We start from the raw sequence: 18,176 nt of genomic DNA, 5'->3' as shown, positions 1-18,176 counted from the left end.
GAGTTTGATCCTTTTTCAGTTTTAGTTAAAACTGAACGTTGTCGCAGTGTGTTGGGAAACCTCAATTATGTTCGTATTTAAACAGGGTTGGGTTTTTCTCTTTGGTTTGTTTGTCTGTTGAAACGAAATATGTTTTAAATTTTTCATCTGAATTAAATAATTACTATATTATTGAAGTGTTTGAACTGTTTTATGCATAATGTCCCATTTTTAGAGGTTCATAATTAATTGGACAATTGACTGGCAGGGAGGTTCTGTTCTCTGGTTATTAAGCAGCAAAAAGAGTGGAGTTTATTCCAGGCTTTTCAGTGAAACTCCATTATTGGGCTGAAAAGGCAAAACAACCCGGTCAGAGAGACAGCAAAAACTTTAGTAGTAATCAGCAATCTGCCTCATTCTTACAAAGCTTGCATGCACCAACCAACTCACCAACAACAAAAAGCCAGAAAGACCACAAAAAGCAACAAAAATTGAATTATTTCCACGATTATTTCCTAAAAGAATTATTTCCATGGTTAAGAAAAACAGCCTTAAAACATCTAACAAAGTAAAGAACACTCGATGAGGGGTTGGGTGGATCTACCAGTCCAAGAGACATCTTCAAGAGACCTCTGGTTACACTCAAGAAGCCCTTTTTCATACTTTAGACTCAAAAGATAGAAAACATCTAAAAGAGCTGGCACAGCTCTAAAAAAAAAAAATCAACCTTTATAACCCTTAAAATTCTGTGAGTCCACTTACCTTTGAACATCTGAAAATGGGGGACTGTATAAAATTTCCTCAAAGTTAAGTCAATGCTTTTGTTAACATTGAATTTAACCCATAGATTGTTTGATTTGAAACGCACTGTGATGGTGTACGCAAGCTCAATCACAAAAAGAAAGGAAAAAACACTTATAAACCTAACTGTTAGTCTCATTGCAACTCTTTTTTTTTTCATTGTCAAAAATTACCCTAATGGGTAATTATTTTTTTGCTTTAGAAATGATCATCAGTGTGTTTTGCGGCCACTTTAAAAGGAACGTGTGAAGAACATTTTTTTCTTCTTTACTTATTTAGTCAGCAGGAGCTGAATCTGGAGTCAGTTAAACTGTCTACAGTCATCATGCTTTTCCACCTTTCACCTTGTGGTCTTTAATTAATGGCTCTACATGATATACGTGAGGTTTGTTTTAGATAATCTTGACTTTTTTTACAATCAGCTGACTTTCTCACAGAACCGTGGCTTCAAGTAATACGCAAACATGATTTGTGATCAAATAAATTGTGATCTCTTTTGTATTTTTTCCATTTTTTTTAGTTCTTCCTACCGTCCGCTTTAGCAGGACCCGGGCTGCCCAGCAGAGACAGAGAGAAAAAAACATTCAGGTAATTTTGAAGGATGATCATGATGAAATCTGAAAAATAAAATTAAATAATTACACTATTATTTGTGCATTAACTGTATAATAAAGTATTTTTATTATTAGAATTATTAGAAGCATCAAAGTTTATCAAAGTTTTCGAGCATAAGTGAAGAACTTACCTTCGACAGAATCGCCTGAAAGCCAGGAGATGAATCTGAAAGTAAATCCTGGTCGAGAATCTCAGCAACTACACTTCATCCTGCAAAGTCTCAGCTCACTGGTTTCAAACAAGCTCTGAGACGATGCATAAAAATCAAGTCACAAACCTTTCTCTGTGACCGTGAAGCAGGTAATGCTGTTGTCTGGCTGTGATTGGTCGGCTCGTGCTATTATGTGTGTGCAGGTGGGACAAAAAGTCAATCTATAAAAGTGTAGGAGGAAAAAAAATCACGGCCACACAAAAGCATACGTGAAACGGTAATTAGCTCTGACAAACATGCACTGCTTTCTGTCAACACTACCTGAACATGAAGACCTAATTACTCTTTCAAGACTACATGCATGGCCTTCAGTAGGTTGGTATCTGTCCCTGTGTGCAACAAAATCATCCGTTTAAAACGTAAAGTTAAAAAAACAAAAAAACAAATTCATTAAAAATAAACTGAGAAATTGAATCAAAAAGAGAAAAAGTCATTCTCAGTTTTGTAGAAAGTTTATTTGAGCTTTGATCTTGACAGAAACATGCAACATTTATTCAGATTTTATCTTTATTTAGAAGTGAAAGGGTTACAAATTTTATTTATGTAAAAAATACAACAAGCAAATATCAATTAGCAGTTAAAACTTAAATACGGACACATGAACAATTAAACGCTGCAATTTAAGCAACCTTAGATTTTTTATTTTTTTTATCATTTACTTAATTATTTATTCATTATTTAATGAAGGTTAGCTTTAGCAGAATAAGAATGAATGATGCAGCTCTAACAACAGAGTCGGGCAGCTGTTGGTAAAAATACTGTTCTCTTACATTTGGACAGAGAGAAAAGACTCCTGTCACCTCCTGTGAAAACTTGTTACTAGTGGTTCAAAACACCAGCTCACACATTTTAATGTAATACAAGTCTGACACGTGCCGCTGCCGGACTCAGAGTTTCTCATTTTCAGACGTAGACGTCACTTAACATCAGAGCAGGTTACAGTACTCACATCAATTAATCTTCCAAGATTTCAGCTGGATAATAAACAGAATATTGAAATAAGATGCATGTTTGCATGTAAAAACAAAACAAAAACAAAAACAAACAGGTAAGGTTACATCCTTTTATTCTTTTTTTAAATTATTATTATTATTTTAATAACCCGTCCTCCAGCAGAGTCATGGTCTGAGTGCTTTGTTTCGCCAAACACATTTGCTTTACCAAGGGGAGCACTGTAGACTCTCTGTCACCTTATTTATTTACTTTATTTTATTTCATTATTCACATTATTATCAGAGTGGATATAATGCCGGAGCGGACAGGGAGTGAAGGCCAGCTTGGTGATAGAAAGGAGAAGAATGCAGGGGAATAGGTTTACATCATTTTGAAACGGGCATAAAGTCGTCCGTCTCTACTTGTTGCTGCAGTCGGTGCAGAGGATGTCTTTTCCCTTGGCTACGAAACGCTTGTTGGACAAACTGAGGGAGCACCTCTTACAGTTGAAGCAGTATTCATGCCAGGAGCTGCCCTCATAGTTCACCACATTCACCCCTTTACCAAAACCTGAGAGGAGAGAAGAGCAGAGGGGAGTTAGACCGTGTCTTTGGTCTACCTTTGTGTGCCACCTGCTGGTCTTAATCAGTAAAGACATCAGCTGTATTTGAATTGCCTTAAAGCACATCTGGATCCGTCATATGAAAAGTTACAAAACACCTTAAAATCATCTAAAGATTTGATTTTTATCTTCAAATAGTTATTAGGTTTTTTTTAACATCATGGTGTGAGGTCCCCCCCACCTACACCTCTCTTTGCACCTTTGACTCTCTGTGTCATCCTTTAAAAAGCAGCTTAAAACTCATCTGTTCATGCAGGTGTTTGCGTAGTGTTTGTGTGCCTATGTTGCTTTTGGCATGTGCATTTAACTATTCTTTCTCTGGAAAAGTGCTATAAAGACAAACTTCCCTTTCTTTCTTACTTAACTGGTAGCTGAGTGCACTCAGTCATAGTTATGGTTCTGGTACAGCTTCCATTTACCTGTTGTGTTTATTTTAATGCCACAAGTTTAACTAAGAACTCAGATCTCAGCTGAGATCTGTGTTTACTTGTTAGTCGGTCCAGTCTTTCATGCTGCAATATCACAGACTGCATATGAAAGAAGGATGTAGCTGTAGCCACTGTGATGCAATAATATTTGTTGCAAACACTTTAGCTGAGTTTTTATGGACACAGCAGATACTGCGCACTACACCAGCTAACATGTCATTCGAATGGTAAAGTGCCACCTGCTTTAACCTCCTTTTGACTCTAATAGAGCCATCACTTACAAAACAAACACCATGTTGTATTAAGACTTAGACTAACGAGTGAGAACATGCTCTCATTGTGAAAGCGCTGGTGTTTAGAAGGAATTCAGGTATAAAGCTAACCTGTGATGGGGTTCTGGCAGCCGCTGCACTTCTTGGCCACGGAGGTCTTGTAGCAGTCGACACAGAAGACCTGCTCCTGGTGGTTGGTGAAACTCGTCCCTGCCAGAGGCTTTGCGCAGGAGCTGCACACGAAACAGTGGCTGTGCCACGGCTGGTCCTGGTAGTTCACTCCTCCAGAGGTTATAGGCTGGAGATAGAAGTTAAGGGATGTTTTACCATCCAATTAAAATAATCTTTGAGTAGTTTAATTACTGTCAAAATAACATCTCCATCCGAGATTTGTTTAAATATTTTCCTTGGGTTTATTTTAGCCTTGATTTAGAGACGACAGTGGAGAGAAGGCAGGAAACTTAAGAGAACAAGCAGGTTGCGGTAAGCAGCCTCTGCAGTAGCACCATGACATACTGCATGGTTCGCCTGCTCAACCAAGTGAGATACAGTGGCTCCCACATTTGTTACATTTAGCATAGTTTGGTATGAATTAAATAGTCGAGTTAAAAGTACAAATGAAGCAATAATTTATTAATAATCTGGTCAGTCATTAGTGTAATGGGGTAAAAGGCTAAAATGCAATTAGGCTGCAGATTTCCCCGACAGAAAAAAAATTATCCTAAGTATCCAAAGATTAAGATTTTATGAATTATTGCACTATTACAGCCTGCTTATTAAAGGAATTTTGACATGTCAAAGCAAATAAAAATAAAACAATGAACACAATTAAACATGTAAATGGCAGCGTGCCTAAAATTGCTATAAAAATGTGACTTCAAAGTGATCTTGGTGATATGAGGGTGGCCTGGTTCCCTGTGTGAGAGAAATTACCTTCTTGCAGCTCACGCAGTGTTTAGCGAATTTGTCATCATAGCAGGGGCTGCAGTAAATGTCACTTCCTTTGGAGAGAAAATTCTGTGATCCTATTGGTCGTTTACAGCTGTAACAGGTGAAACACTCGTCGTGCCACGAGTTCCCTTTGTACTCCACGCTCTCTGTTCCTGCAGGGGAGAGGAGAAGGATTATTACTGCTAATGCTGAATAAATACAGTAGTACAGAGGACATTTTTAGGCCTGCATAAGTCCTTTTATTTAACAATAGTTTGACACTATAATAGTCAGTACGCCCTTACTGCCCTAAATCATGTATATATTTAGATGTTCTGATGAAGAAACTCTTTTGAAAATGACTTTTTCCAGCTAACTCTTTGGTTTTTTAATCACACAAGACAAGCAGATCAGTGGGCCACCTTCTACAGAGCATTGGTGTGAATGTGATCAGTCGTACCCGCCAGTATGGGTTTATAACAGCCGTGGCAGCGTGGAGCATCCTCTCTGGAGCAGCACTTCCCACACATGATGCGGTCATCTTTGGTGCTGAAGGGCTCCTTAGCCAGAGGCTTGTAACACTTTGCGCAGCGGAAACACTCCTCGTGCCAGTATCGGCCCTTGTGGCTGAGCTCCTGATGGAGGAAAACGGAGAGATTTTTTGGGGGTTTTTTTGGATGACAGCTGGACGCAGGTGGCAGGAAATACCAAAACTTCTAAGTCCACACAGAGAAATGCAGCTCGATAAGACACCTTTGTTTCCACGGAGATGGGACGGTGGCACTCGGCGCAGGAGTTGGCGCAGAACTTTGTGTGGCAGCGAACGCACACCGGCCTCCCCTCGTTACGGACGAACCTCTTCCCCCCGAGGTCCTCGCGGCAGTAGAAACACTGCGAGCTTTCCGCCATCGTCAGGAAACAGTCCCACCTGCAGCAAGAACAGAACGGAGGGAGGAAGTAAAAGCTCTGCCCAGCAACGGCGGTAAACACCACGCTGGTTTTATGACAACAGATAACGGTTCATATTTTATGATTCGTGGGTCAAAATGGATTTTAGTTGTTTAAAGAACTTTTGGTCCTCACCAAACAGCACATCTTTAAAACCAATCACAAAATTTTTAAGCATGAGCTCATTTTAAACAATCCAGCTGCAATTATTTATTCTCATTATGGATGAGCCTCCTGATCATGTGCTTCATTAATCAAATAATTTCTTTCTAACAGTTCTGGAAGCAACTGCCATTTTCCGCCACTTCTTCAAACCATCAGGTTATTTTCTTCTTATGTTCTGTGTGCAAAAATCTTTGAAAAACATAAAAAAGTTAGAGACAAAAATGATTACACGGATTGCTCGGAGCTGAAATTTCTCCACAGAGCACATAGACCATAACTATTCACCGCGGCTCAGCTCTGTGGGATGTTTGAGCAGCTGGTGAAACTAAGGCACCATCAAAGAGGAAATCAGAGGCTGAACTGGGATTCTGTCAGCTCACAGCTGCGTGTGAGCTGTGTGTTATTCGAGCTGATTTCTTGGATGCACAATGACGTATCTGTCAGTGTTTCTGTGTACCTGTGTTTACAGTGGTTGTGCGGTGCGCTCGCTTCCTCTCCATTTATGCATCTTATCTCTTCCTGTTAAAGCAGCTCCTAACTGATAAGTTTGACAGCAAATTTTACAGCTGATTCGGGAGGCAGATGAATTAGGCTTTTATTTGCTCTTGACTTCCTCTTCCTTCCTCTAGTAATCTATCCATCCTCATCTTTGTATTCCCAGGCCGTATACCTGCCCTGTTTCAGGGACGTGTCCAGATGTGAGGGTTTGAGTTGGTACTTGTATTGTGTAATACTACTTTCTTGTACTCCACAATATTTTAGATGCATGTATTGCACTCCATGCCATGCATTATAAAGCCAAACACCGATTCTTTTCTTTTTCAGCCATCATTGTCCTGTTGCATGACCCAGTTTGTTTGTGTTTGGTTTTCTCCAGATGTGGTGCTGTGCATTGTGGCCAGATGGCTTCACTTTGTTGTCGTCTGTCCTAAGGATCTTATTCCAGACGTTTTGTGGTTTATTTAGATGCAAATTTGAAAACCTACATTATGCTGCTATGATCTTTTTAGAGAGAAGAGTCTTTCTCCTGGCAACCCTTTCAGCCAAGTGAAACCTATCTAATTATCTATTATTCTATTATTATTAATTGCAAATATTAATGTTAGTAATATTAGTAGAATCTCACAATTGTAGCCTTCCAGAGGACACTTGGACCAACATTTGTTACTTTAATGGAGAATGAGGAAACCAAGAAGGTCATTAGGAGAGTAGAAGCTCTATGAGTCAGTGCCCCGTCTCTAAGGAAACGTATCTAGATCCATATCAAATCCTAATGGGTTCTTCATTTGCCCGTGCGTCATATCTGCACCAAGCTTTCTGAAATTCTGTTTGCTAGTTCTTGTTTAATCATGCTGACGAGCAGCACCGCAAACGTTGGCACACTTGATTTCTCACACTACAGAATCCAGAATTCACTCTCCCTAAAATACAGGACACATAAACGCCCTAAACATAGAACCCAAATCACCACGTTGACCAGCATAAATCTGATCACAGAGCTGTGATTACAGGGCCAGAAGTTCAGACGGTAAATAATAAACAACATGTTGGTTAAAAATGTATTTTTTTTTAATCACAGCTACACAAAGGCACGGAAATATGGAAGAGGAGCGATCGCTACAGTCTGTTCACTCACTTATTTCCCACATCAGGTTCATGCTGCCTGACCACGAGGAATTCTCACAAACTGCTGTGAGACAAGTGTGTGTGTCCATGTGTGTCTGCACAGTGTGGTGAACGCATGAAGGAATGCCTGGCATGACTAATGTGGTGAGATCAGGAACGCTGACATCCTTATGACAACACACACAGACACACACACACTCCACTTCTTAAATGAACCACTCCCTTAGAAACCACAAACTATAGTGTTCACCTCCTGTATGGAGCGACATGTCGGCACACATTCACGAGGAAGTTCTCATTTTAGGAAACTCCTTTCCCAGTCTGTCCACCAGCCATTTCTGTAGTGCATCAAATGTAAAGGTCATTTAACTGTTGTGCAACTGTTATATGTACAGTTACTAGTCACTTTATTATGTGCCTCTAGGTTGGACCCCGTTCGGTTCGGTGCTAGTTCGGGGAGGCATCTGCTCGCTGACATCTCGGGGGGCTGACACCACCATAAATGAGTGCTGTGCGTACATGTGAGTGTGTGTATGGCTGAGCCTGGGTCTGGCATGTTCAGCAGGAATCAAGACAACACTTTTCTGGTCTTATATGGTCCAAATTTGGCAAGCCTGTGTAAATTATAGTCTTCGTTTCCTGTTCTTAGCTTACAGGAGTATCACCCTGGGTGACCTTCTGCTACTGTATTCCATCTACTTCGAGGTTTGAGGTGTTGTGCACTCAGAGATGCTCGTCTGCATACCTTTGTTGTAACGAGTTGTGTTGCCTTCTTATCGGCTTGGAGCTGTCTGGACCTTCTCGTCTGACCTTTGACATTAACATTTTACCCCAGAGAACTGCTGCTCAATGAATATTTTCTGTTTCTCAGATCATTCTCTGTAAACCCTAGAGATGGCTGTGTGGGAAAATCCTAGTAGATCAGCAGTTTCTGAAATACTCAAACAAGCCTGTCAGGCAGCAACAACAAAGCCACCAAAATAAATTTCTTCCTCACTCTAATGCTTGGTTTGAACTTCACCGGGTCGTCTTGACCATGTCTACATACGTAAGTGCATTAAGTTGCTGCCATGTGATTGGCTGAATAGCCATCATTGAGTGTGTAGTGGCCATCACAAGAAAAACTGTTTGCAACTTGAAAACATTTCAAATTGGGATAAAATGAGCAGTTTTTTTTAACATTCTACTTAATTACAATAGTGCTTTTAGCTCAACAGTAATGTTACCATGGTAACATGCTGATGTTTAGCGAGTATAACACTAACATGTTTTGCTAAATGTCTCTAAACACAGCTAAATTAGTGGTTATACAGGAAAAAGTGACGTTTTTGCCCAACGATGGTGCCAAAGGGAATGGTTAACAAAGCCATCAGCAGACATCTCATACAAAATCATAAAAAACGATCATCCCGTAGGACCTCGAGAGTCTGTGCAAAAATAGTATAGACTATCATTTCACTTCCACAGAGGCCACACTTTCATCATGGCTAAAATACCACTTTTGAATAACTTGACCTCCTCATTCAAACATCTGTTCTTTAGCTCATCTGGCAGACTCATCAGCTCGTGCCATGGCGAAGCGCCCGTCGTCCATCCGCAACTGACGAGAACCAGAATTTAATCAAACTCACATACGATGGGTCTTCACCCAAATATGTTCAAGATAACATTTGTCATTTTATTTTTCTCTTTTCATTTCAAAACATAACTCTCATGCTTTGAATTATTCAGTTACACCTAATTTTGCTCCTGGTGTAGTGAACGAAGTTGAACTGAAACCACCCATCAGATTCTTACTGCTGATGAAGATCAAACATCAGAAGATACAAAACGATGCGACAGCTTGAAATATGGTGTCGTCACACTGTGTGTATCCTGTGAAACGATGATGTTCATGCCTTTTATGGACGCAGTGAATGCTGGAGCACTTTGATTGGGTGGTGTTCTGGATGAACTTGTCGTGGAGAGAACGGTTTGCCAGCCTTCTTGAAAATTAGAATCTATTAAGAAGTCATTATTTTGTGCAATAAATCTAAGCAATGACAAGCAAACTAAACGCTTTCTTTGTGAACTTCACACATTAGAATACCCGCTGAACTGCGATGGATCTGGATGAGCTGTTAGTGTCAGTGAGACATAATCGAAACTGATCAAAATGATTTTTAATGTGTTTCAGCTCGTTTGTTTGCAAGTGATTTAAACCTTCAACACAAGTCTTTTTGTTTTCCTCAGACTGGGAATGCTCATGAAAGCACATTTTTATGGCATAATTCAAAGTCTCAAATACAAGCAGATGAACATTTTCACAAAGTCTGGAAGGAAACCCGATTTTAATTGAATATCCAGTCTCAGGCTGCTTTTTGACAGACGTATGAGGCAGAGGTTAAAGGTGCTGTGGTTAATAAAGTTGATTAAATAACTTCTTTGTGGTCTCATCTCCTTAACAGACAATAAAGCTCCGAACTGTGGAGCTGGACATATATCTTCCCCTCGGTGGCCGCCTCAATCATTACTCAATGGAGCAACCAGCAGCTGTCTGGTTTATTTGGTGACTGGGTGTGAAGAGGTTACTCATCCATCTCCACTGGAAGAAAGCAAGTCCTGTCAGATAAAGGCGAGGTCTGGCATTTACCTGTTACCTCCTGTTTTCCCTCCACGCTTCTTGACATTTTAATTCCTTCTCTTCCCAAACTAATAAGGATTCAGCTAAGATTTCCAGTGCTCTCTATCCTGCTCCGTTTCTCATTTTTGCTTTCACCTGCAGAGTCGAACTTTGCAAAGACACAGAACTCTGCTCAGTAACCGCATAGAAGGCAGTATTGATGCTTGGCTATGAGCACCGTGAAATTGTTATCTGATGGTAGCTAAACAACGGCTGACAGGAAGCCAGGACTAAAACAAATGAGGTGTAACTGACATCAGGCAGCTCCGAGTACACTGTTGCTGCACGTCTTTTCTTTGTTTTCCAGCAATAAATAGCGCTGTGTAACAACACTGCAGCACATACACATGGTTTTCTTCCAGCTAAAGCGGCCAATACGAAACTCAGTCAGATCACCACGGAAAAATTAGGCTGTGTCACGCAGGCACGGCTAAAGGCAGAGTTGAGGGCAGTGCTGCAGCCAAAGAAAGCTCATTGTGGGAATGTGGAGCTCTCCATGGAGTGACATTAGTTTGTCCACACTTGGTAAATTTTATTTTTTAAGACTTTTAGTTGGCATTGGCATAAGGCACTGGTGGTAAAGGCTTGTGTGAGTCTTTATTTTTCTTATTGACAATAAATCAGAGTAAATTATGTGTTCTTGGGAACTATTTAAAGACAGATAAATGCAGGATTGTGTGTGTGGGATTGAGTCAGAGGAACGACAGGGCCCATGGTTTGTCTCACTTTTAGTAGTTTCTAAAAATATTGGTGCTGTAAAATAAAGTATGACGGGGTTAAGATAACCAGGCATGTTCGTAGAAACGGTTCATTGTTGGTTTTGGTCTTTTTATGGCAGTTGTTAACAATAAGAAGAGTGTCATCCTTAATCCTTCATGGACCGAGTGTTCAGGGAATAAAGAGAAGTGGGAGTGGACTTCGGCTGCATTAGTTTTAAATCAGCCTGAATCTTTTCCCCTCTTTCGGTTAAAGTTTCAGCCACCTTAGTGTAACGGTTACAAGTCGAAGCACTTCCTCCAACCCGAGCCTTCCACACTGTGTAAGCACAGAGCGCGGAAAGGTGACATCATGTCATGTGGACGAGGAGAAAATCAGGCAAACGTGTGGGGATGTGAAAGAGACAGCGAGTGCGCAATAAAGAAGCAGAGACAGACAAGAAATCTGCCAGTGCAAACATGACATAGTGTGGATTATTTTAGAGTGTGTACCAGCCGTGTGTGTGTGTGTGTGTGTGTGTTGGCATGAGCTTATCGCTCAAGAATGTAGTGGAAAAATGAGAAACAGGAAGTCTCCATCAGAACTGTGAAGCTGGCACAGTTCAGCCACACACACACACACACACTGAGTGAACTGTTAATATGCTCGTCCATACAGACTGACTGTGTTAAACTCATATGTCATTAATGCAGATTCCACAGACCCTGGCTCAAACTTACGTCGCTCAGTATGTGCTGCAGGTGTGACCTCAGCGCTGACTTTTCTTTAAAAAATCTCTTTAATCACAGACTTAGCAAGGCAGCCAGTACTTCTCTGCAGCCTGCAGATAGCTCTGCTAACCTTAACATGTCTGTTGTTCCAATTTCCTCCTATTGTGGCATTGCTATGCAGATTTTAGTGATGGAATAGATAACAAATTCTTATCATACACTTGGATTCAGAAATGAGACTTTCCTCTGGTTGCACAGCAGGAAAAAAACTGAGTATTGATAAGGAGTCACTCACTGTTTAAATGTCAAGGCGAGGCATGAATGATGACTTAATGATGTTGCAGCTGTTGAGAAGCTTGAGACCTTTAAAATGTGGAAGTCTAAAAGTTTAGCAATTTAATGACTAACTTCATGGGGGGGGAAAAGTTGGGTAACATTTTGCTTTGCATTAAAAGTTAAATCTACCCAAAACACAAGCAAACTGATGTGTTTCGCATCATTGTGACACTTTTTTAGTTAACACAAAATAACTGCCTGCAGGGGCCTCAAGTCTGAATTCATCGTGCAAGTTTGCTTAGAAAAATATGTTTTAACCTCTGCATAAGCAGGAAGTGAAATTTTTGAGACTGCAAATGTCCACAGCATTAACCTATAAAGGCATTTAAGCAATCTTGTTTCTTACGTCTACATTAACAGTGATAACGGCCTGACGATGAATAAACTATGAGGAACAGAGGATTCTGGGTTTAAACCTTTATATGTGGAATTTATCCCTGTGGTTCCATGTGGGGGTTTTTTTTTCCATGAGTTCTAGTTTTTCCCCCTATCTTCACAATATGTTCATTTTTATATTAAACCTCAGCATTAAAGCAGATTAGCTAGCTGTGGGCTCAGTCACACAGGCTTAGTTAGTTTTCAGTTTTACCTTGCTAAAGAAAAAATTGCATTCCCCAACTTGTTGGCAAGAGGTTGGTGTAGCTTGCTGTATGTTTCTAGGTAGGTCTAAAAGAGAATGCTGCACCAAAAGTTTCCGTGCGATTGCTTTGGTCACGAGCAGATTGCCCGGGTTGCATATAGTTTGCATGGAAGACACCAACTTACCTGCAGATGCTTACCAGCTGCATGATAGTAAAACTCTTTTTGAGAAACCAAAGTAAATGTGCTCGTTGTTGCAACCAACACATTTACTTTGAAGGGAAAATGTCTCCATTTACAGATTGCAGAACACTTTTCACAGTTGTGTTATTTTAATGGCAACAATAGTAACAAGCAAACAGTAATACTTAGAATTTAACACCTGTAGTGTGAAAATATGGAAATTCAAAAGTTACTGGTCACTTATTAAAAGTTTCTTAAAGTTTCTTCATTTTCATGGAGAGAGTTGACGTTAACAACCATCTGCACAGGTAATAACACATTACAACATATTACAACAGTAATAAAATGATTTAAAGAAGATGAAAAAGGATTTGGCAATCTGATCTGCGATATCTGAAAGACCTTGTATCAAGTTTAAGTGGCAACAAGTCTCTGGCTGACTAAAGAAAACAAGAGATAACAATGTGATTGGTGCCTTTGTCAGTTAGGTGGTTGTTCTAAAGACTTGGTTAAAGTCCTTTGGATTACCATATAAAAGAGGTGTGTCCGTGTCTGAAACCAACAAAATCAACAGACAAAAAGAATGCATCGCAGCACCGTGACCAGAAGCTGCCCTCATTAGGATGCAATGTTCACAAACTGGTTTGCTTTATAAACTACATACATATACAACTACCTTGGTAACCATATTACCATATATTGTTGTTCAGATGGTTTCTCTTGCAAAAGAAGTGCTTTCTTTCAGTGAGTTTACACATTTGGCAGATGCCTCACTGGATTCATTTCCTCTGCTATATTCACCAAGCAAAATATTTCTTAGAGCACCTTTAACGATCACACTATAGCCTTATCGTGGCCTAACAACACTGCAGTTAGAGTGTTCCCACCACTGATCCCAATCATTCTGGCTGAAAAAGAAACATATTAGTGATTAAAGCTGGGCAGCAAGTTCAGCTAAACATTTGTATTCTAGCGCGGGCCACAAAGAAAAACTTGAATGACTGTTTTACCTGGCCCGGCTGAGAGCTGCATTCCAGACAGTGGGATAAAGCTGATACAACAGATCTGAGTGAGGTCAAAGAAACAGCATGTCCCGCTACTACAAGACAGGCATGATGGCTTTACCAGAAGCTTCTGGTTAGATCCACTTAACCCACCTCGCTTTGTCTTGAGTTACACACTCCACTTTCTGCACTCATTTCTCCACTCAGTAACCGAGAAGACCTTTAAATCAGGAGCTAAAATACGTCTGACCAGTTTTCATGACATTTTCCATGTGTGTGTGACAGTAAGACCCTCTCCACTCTGGCACCAGAGCAGTCCTGCTGGGAAGACTTCCAAGTTACTGGTAAAAATTTAAATTATCTCATGGTGTCTCAGGGGTTCTCCTGTCTCCAAACTGTTCCAGTCTACCCTCATAAATCTCCAACCAAGAAAATCCCTGCAAATCTCCGTTTCTAACCATTTTTCCAGATTCTTACTCCAGCCACTCCCCACATGAGTCGAGCCATTTTTAAACGTCCAAACAGTTCCTGTATAAGTTCAACAGTTCAACTGCTGTTTGCTATATTTCTCCATGTCTTCATTCAGATTTTTTTAAATTAATTTTCTAGCCTGGAGAATATTAGATAAAGGAATATTTTGAATATTTATTTTTTGAAATACTTCGAGTCTCTTGTCTGTCGGAAACCAGGATTAGCATAACTTAGCATAAAGACCGCAAGAAAGGGGAAACAACTAGCATGGCTCTTTCTACTGCTTAAAAAAACTAAATGAAAAATAACTACGTTAAAATTAAATAAGCTACAGTGAACTCACCAAAGTTACAACCCAGTTGATATATTGGTATGGCCAATATATCTGTCAATATTATGTAATTGTTGATATCTGATATTTAGACAGCTTATAAATGACAATTTAAAAAGTAAAGATAAAAAAGGAAGAAACACCCTTCAAATGTGTTATTAGTGTTGACAGTGTATACTTTGTCCACCAGAGGGCGCTGTGCAGCTTCCCTCTAGGTTAAAACAACCATAGTCAGGGAGAGCATAAATGAGTAACCCACAACATGCTTTAACAATATTCACAAAGGGTCACTGCATGTTTGATTTGGCAACATTTTCGGTGCATCCACTCCGGATGTGGAGCCGCTGTTATATAAATAACAAATAAAAAAATAATAAATAAAAAAACATTTTTATACGCATAATCTAACTGATCCTTAAATAAAAAAGTCAATTCTATCTATAGGATGTGATGTTAGATGCCGACTGCACGGAGTTAGGAATACTGTACTGTACGCTTGTTGATTGACTTTAACAACTGTGCAGTCATTAGTGAGCATCAGAGGGGACGATGGTTGATTTTTCTTTCTTTTTTTCCCCCTAAACCAGATCCACACTAGAGTGAGATATAAGCAGATGCTCCACTGTGGTGAGCACTAAAGGGAGCAGCTGAAAGTTGTCCTTTCCCTGCTTCTGGTCTTTATGGCTAAGCTAAAACCTCCTGGCTCCTAGCTTTTTATTCAACAGAAAATGTATGAATGAGAGTGGTGCCACTCTAACTTAATGATAAGTGGGAAGACTGCTTCCCCTTTTCCTTAAGATATCCTTACTTTATTGGGTACACCTTGCTAGTTAGTACCAGCTGGGAAATATTCCCTACAGAACTGCTTTTTCTTCCAAGCTCCTTAGACTAGTTTAAGACAGGGTTAGACAGGCTCTCCAATGCTGGTGAGCCTGCGTGAATTGTAGTCTCAGTTTCCTGTTCTTAGGAGTGGCACCCAAGTGTTGTCTTCTGCTGCTGTAGCCCATCTGCTTTGTGGTTCTATGTGTTGTGCATTCAGAGATGCTCTTCGGCATAACAAGCGATCTAAGCAATTTAAGTTATTGTCTGGACCACAGCTACCTGCCTAACTGCACTAAGATGCTGCCATGTGATTGGCAGATTAGATATTTGTGTTAAGGTGCAGTTGGGATGGCTGTGCCTCAGGAGGTAGAGCAGGTTAAATAATAATCAGACAGTTGGTGGTTTGATACTGAAACCCAAGCTGGTCCTGATGTGTTCATTGGAGTGTGAATGTTAGATTGACACATGTTGTCTAAAGCACTTGGTGAGTGCTCAAGTGGAGTGGAAAACCAATTCTGTTAAGAAACCATCAATTTACTATTGAAAACTTGGGAAATTTGTAACTAATAAAGTGGCCCTCTTCCTTTCGCATGAGACAAGTTTCCACACCCCCTGATCAATGTCAGCACACCCAAACACAACACAACAGGTTTTACTGGCTGCAGGACAAAAGGCAACACACACACACACACACACACACAGGAAGCTTTCTGTTTCTACCATGCTATCCATTGGAAATCTCTATTAAAAACTCAACTCTAGTGTTCACGTGACCATTGGGGATCAATAAAAACAGAAGACCACAGTGTCTGCACCTATTTACATTCAATCCTATTAAAATCACAACAGGCAAAACACAACAGGGAGTTACCATGACGTGAAGGAAGACCAGCAGCATAAAGTTTTATTGGGCTGGGATGTCTTTAATGGGACTGAGCTCACTCTAATTTCTTTAACATGCTTAGAATCCAACTGAAAACTCCCCACAGTTGTGTGTGTGTGTGTGTGTGTGTGTGTGTGTGTGTGTGTGTGTGTGTGTGTGTGTGTGTGTGTGTGTGTGTGTGTGGGTGTGAGGCAGTGGAAGGTAGGATTTGGTTTTACACACTGTCTGTGTGTTTGCTCACAATAGGGAGTGATGTTGTACTCCATCATCCAGCAACAAAAGGCATCATTTCCCCATACCAACATAACATTGTGACTGTTTATTTAACCATGTGCCAGTATTTCAGCTTTATTTTTAGAACTGAAGCTTTCATGTGCATTTTTGATACATCTGTTAACACACCAGTATCAAAGAAAAAAGTCTGGGGAGCTTGAATCCAGCTGGTAGAGCAAATGCATCAATTACATGGCTACACGCACACGCATAAACGTTGGACAATGAAAAATAGCAGTACAAGAATTTTAATTGACCTCTGAGAGGCATTTTTTGGCCTCATAGGTTCCATCATTGGACGAAAAAAACAAAAAAAAAAAAGTCAGACTTCCTAACTGGAAACAGATTTCAGGAGCAGCTCAGGCTTTCACAAGTCAGCATGTAACTGTAGCTCACACACACTCACACTGACACTAACACACACACACACATTACACAGACAGCCAACGCCCCGGACAACTTTAAGCCTAGTTTCCTCTCCGGATATCAAAATGCTGCTTTGCAGATTAAGTGTAAATGAAATCATTGCAAGTGTAAGAGAGGAAGAGAGCTACAGGAACCAAAATGTAACCTGCTCTGAGTTTGCGTGTTTATTTATTATTAAATAAAGTAAATAAGTAACTAAAAATCTGCAATACTTATTAAAGACTAATAACTGGAATACTTAAATACAAAATAACCCCGCAGCAGCTACTCGGTCCCGTTTAAAATCCAGCTTTTATGAGAAGAGGCTGGGGTGGTCCGGTACAGAGGGTTAACTAACAGCGGTGCTCATCGGTCGGCTTACCGGGATCAGAGTGAGGTCTGCAGCGGTGGATGAGCGGCTCTCTGGAAGCAGCGGAACTCCGCTTCAGCGACGGCTTCACGTGTTATAAATACTGCAGCCTGTGGCCGCATCAACTCCAGCCAAACACCCACACCTCACACCGAGGCGCAGAGCTCAGCCTTCACAATAAGAGCCCACGCGAAGCCTCGAAAAGAAGAGTGGGTTTTCAAAATAAAAGTAAATATGAAGTTCAGTCAGCAGGCTTTCACTCAGAAATATTATACCTTTATGCGCAATTTGTATCTAATTAATATTCAAAGTCCACGACCTAGTTAAATGATGGCGCCAACATTTTATAAATATAATATATAAATGCAAAAAAACTTTGCACGGTAGAGATTATTTCAAATACTCCACAGCCGAACAACACACGGAGCTCGTCAGGAACTCCTCAGTACATTACATGCTTTTTTTTTTTTAAGGACAGTGATAAGTGAGAGTTACATAGCCACGCTACATAGATTTTGCAATACACACAAAAACTTGGTTTCAGCTCTATAAACATAATCTAAACACACTGTAAAGATCAAAAAGATACAATTTCTCAATCATCTCATTTTGATTTGTCCATATATATATATATATATATATATATATATATATATATTAAACATACTTGGTGTCCCATCCTGCTCTTCATATAGCTGAGGACTGAGAATATAAATCTTGCTACATGCACATACAGTGGGGCAAAAAAGTATTTAGTCAGCCACCGATTGTGCAAGTTCCCCCACCTAAAATGATGACAGAGGTCAGTAATTTGCACCAGAGGTACACTTCAACTGTGAGAGACAGAATATGAAAAAAAAAATGAATCCACATGGTAGGATTTATAAAGAATTTATTCGT

The 18,176-nt window shown here is 40.1% G+C and overlaps 1 protein-coding gene across 1 annotated transcript; it reads right to left on the bottom strand.

The window, feature by feature from the left end:
* Nucleotides 1-2,456: 2,456 nt before the first annotated feature.
* LOC120733747 (four and a half LIM domains protein 1-like) lies at nt 2,457-17,420 on the bottom strand. The gene is made up of 6 exons (XM_040032132.1): nt 17,289-17,420; nt 5,545-5,719; nt 5,252-5,426; nt 4,795-4,964; nt 3,973-4,159; nt 2,457-3,109 (listed from the first exon to the last, which is right to left on the bottom strand). The coding sequence occupies exons 2-6, from the start codon at nt 5,698-5,700 to the stop codon at nt 2,958-2,960; spliced, it is 840 nt and encodes a 279-aa protein (XP_039888066.1). The 5' UTR covers nt 5,701-5,719; nt 17,289-17,420; the 3' UTR covers nt 2,457-2,957.
* Between the last annotated feature and the right edge of the window lie 756 nt (nt 17,421-18,176).

This window comes from Simochromis diagramma, unplaced genomic scaffold (genome assembly GCF_900408965.1).
Source record: "Simochromis diagramma unplaced genomic scaffold, fSimDia1.1 OVJJ01000216.1, whole genome shotgun sequence".
In the NCBI taxonomy this organism is placed as follows: Eukaryota; Metazoa; Chordata; class Actinopteri; order Cichliformes; family Cichlidae; genus Simochromis; species Simochromis diagramma.
This window is presented reverse-complemented; position numbering and strand designations above follow the sequence as displayed.

What these genes read in the sequence shown, in the direction of transcription:
- LOC120733747 (XM_040032132.1), bottom strand. Translation starts at nt 5,700, where the DNA reads ATGGCGGAAAGCTCGCAGTGTTTCTACTGCCGCGAGGACCTCGGGGGG. An exon ending in ACTGCGTGAGCTGCAAGAAG is followed by an intron (nt 4,160 to 4,794) that starts GTAATTTCTCTC and finishes TTCTATCTCCAG; the next exon opens with CCTATAACCTCTGGAGGAGT. An exon ending in CTGCCAGAACCCCATCACAG is followed by an intron (nt 3,110 to 3,972) that starts GTTAGCTTTATA and finishes CTCTCCTCTCAG; the next exon opens with GTTTTGGTAAAGGGGTGAAT.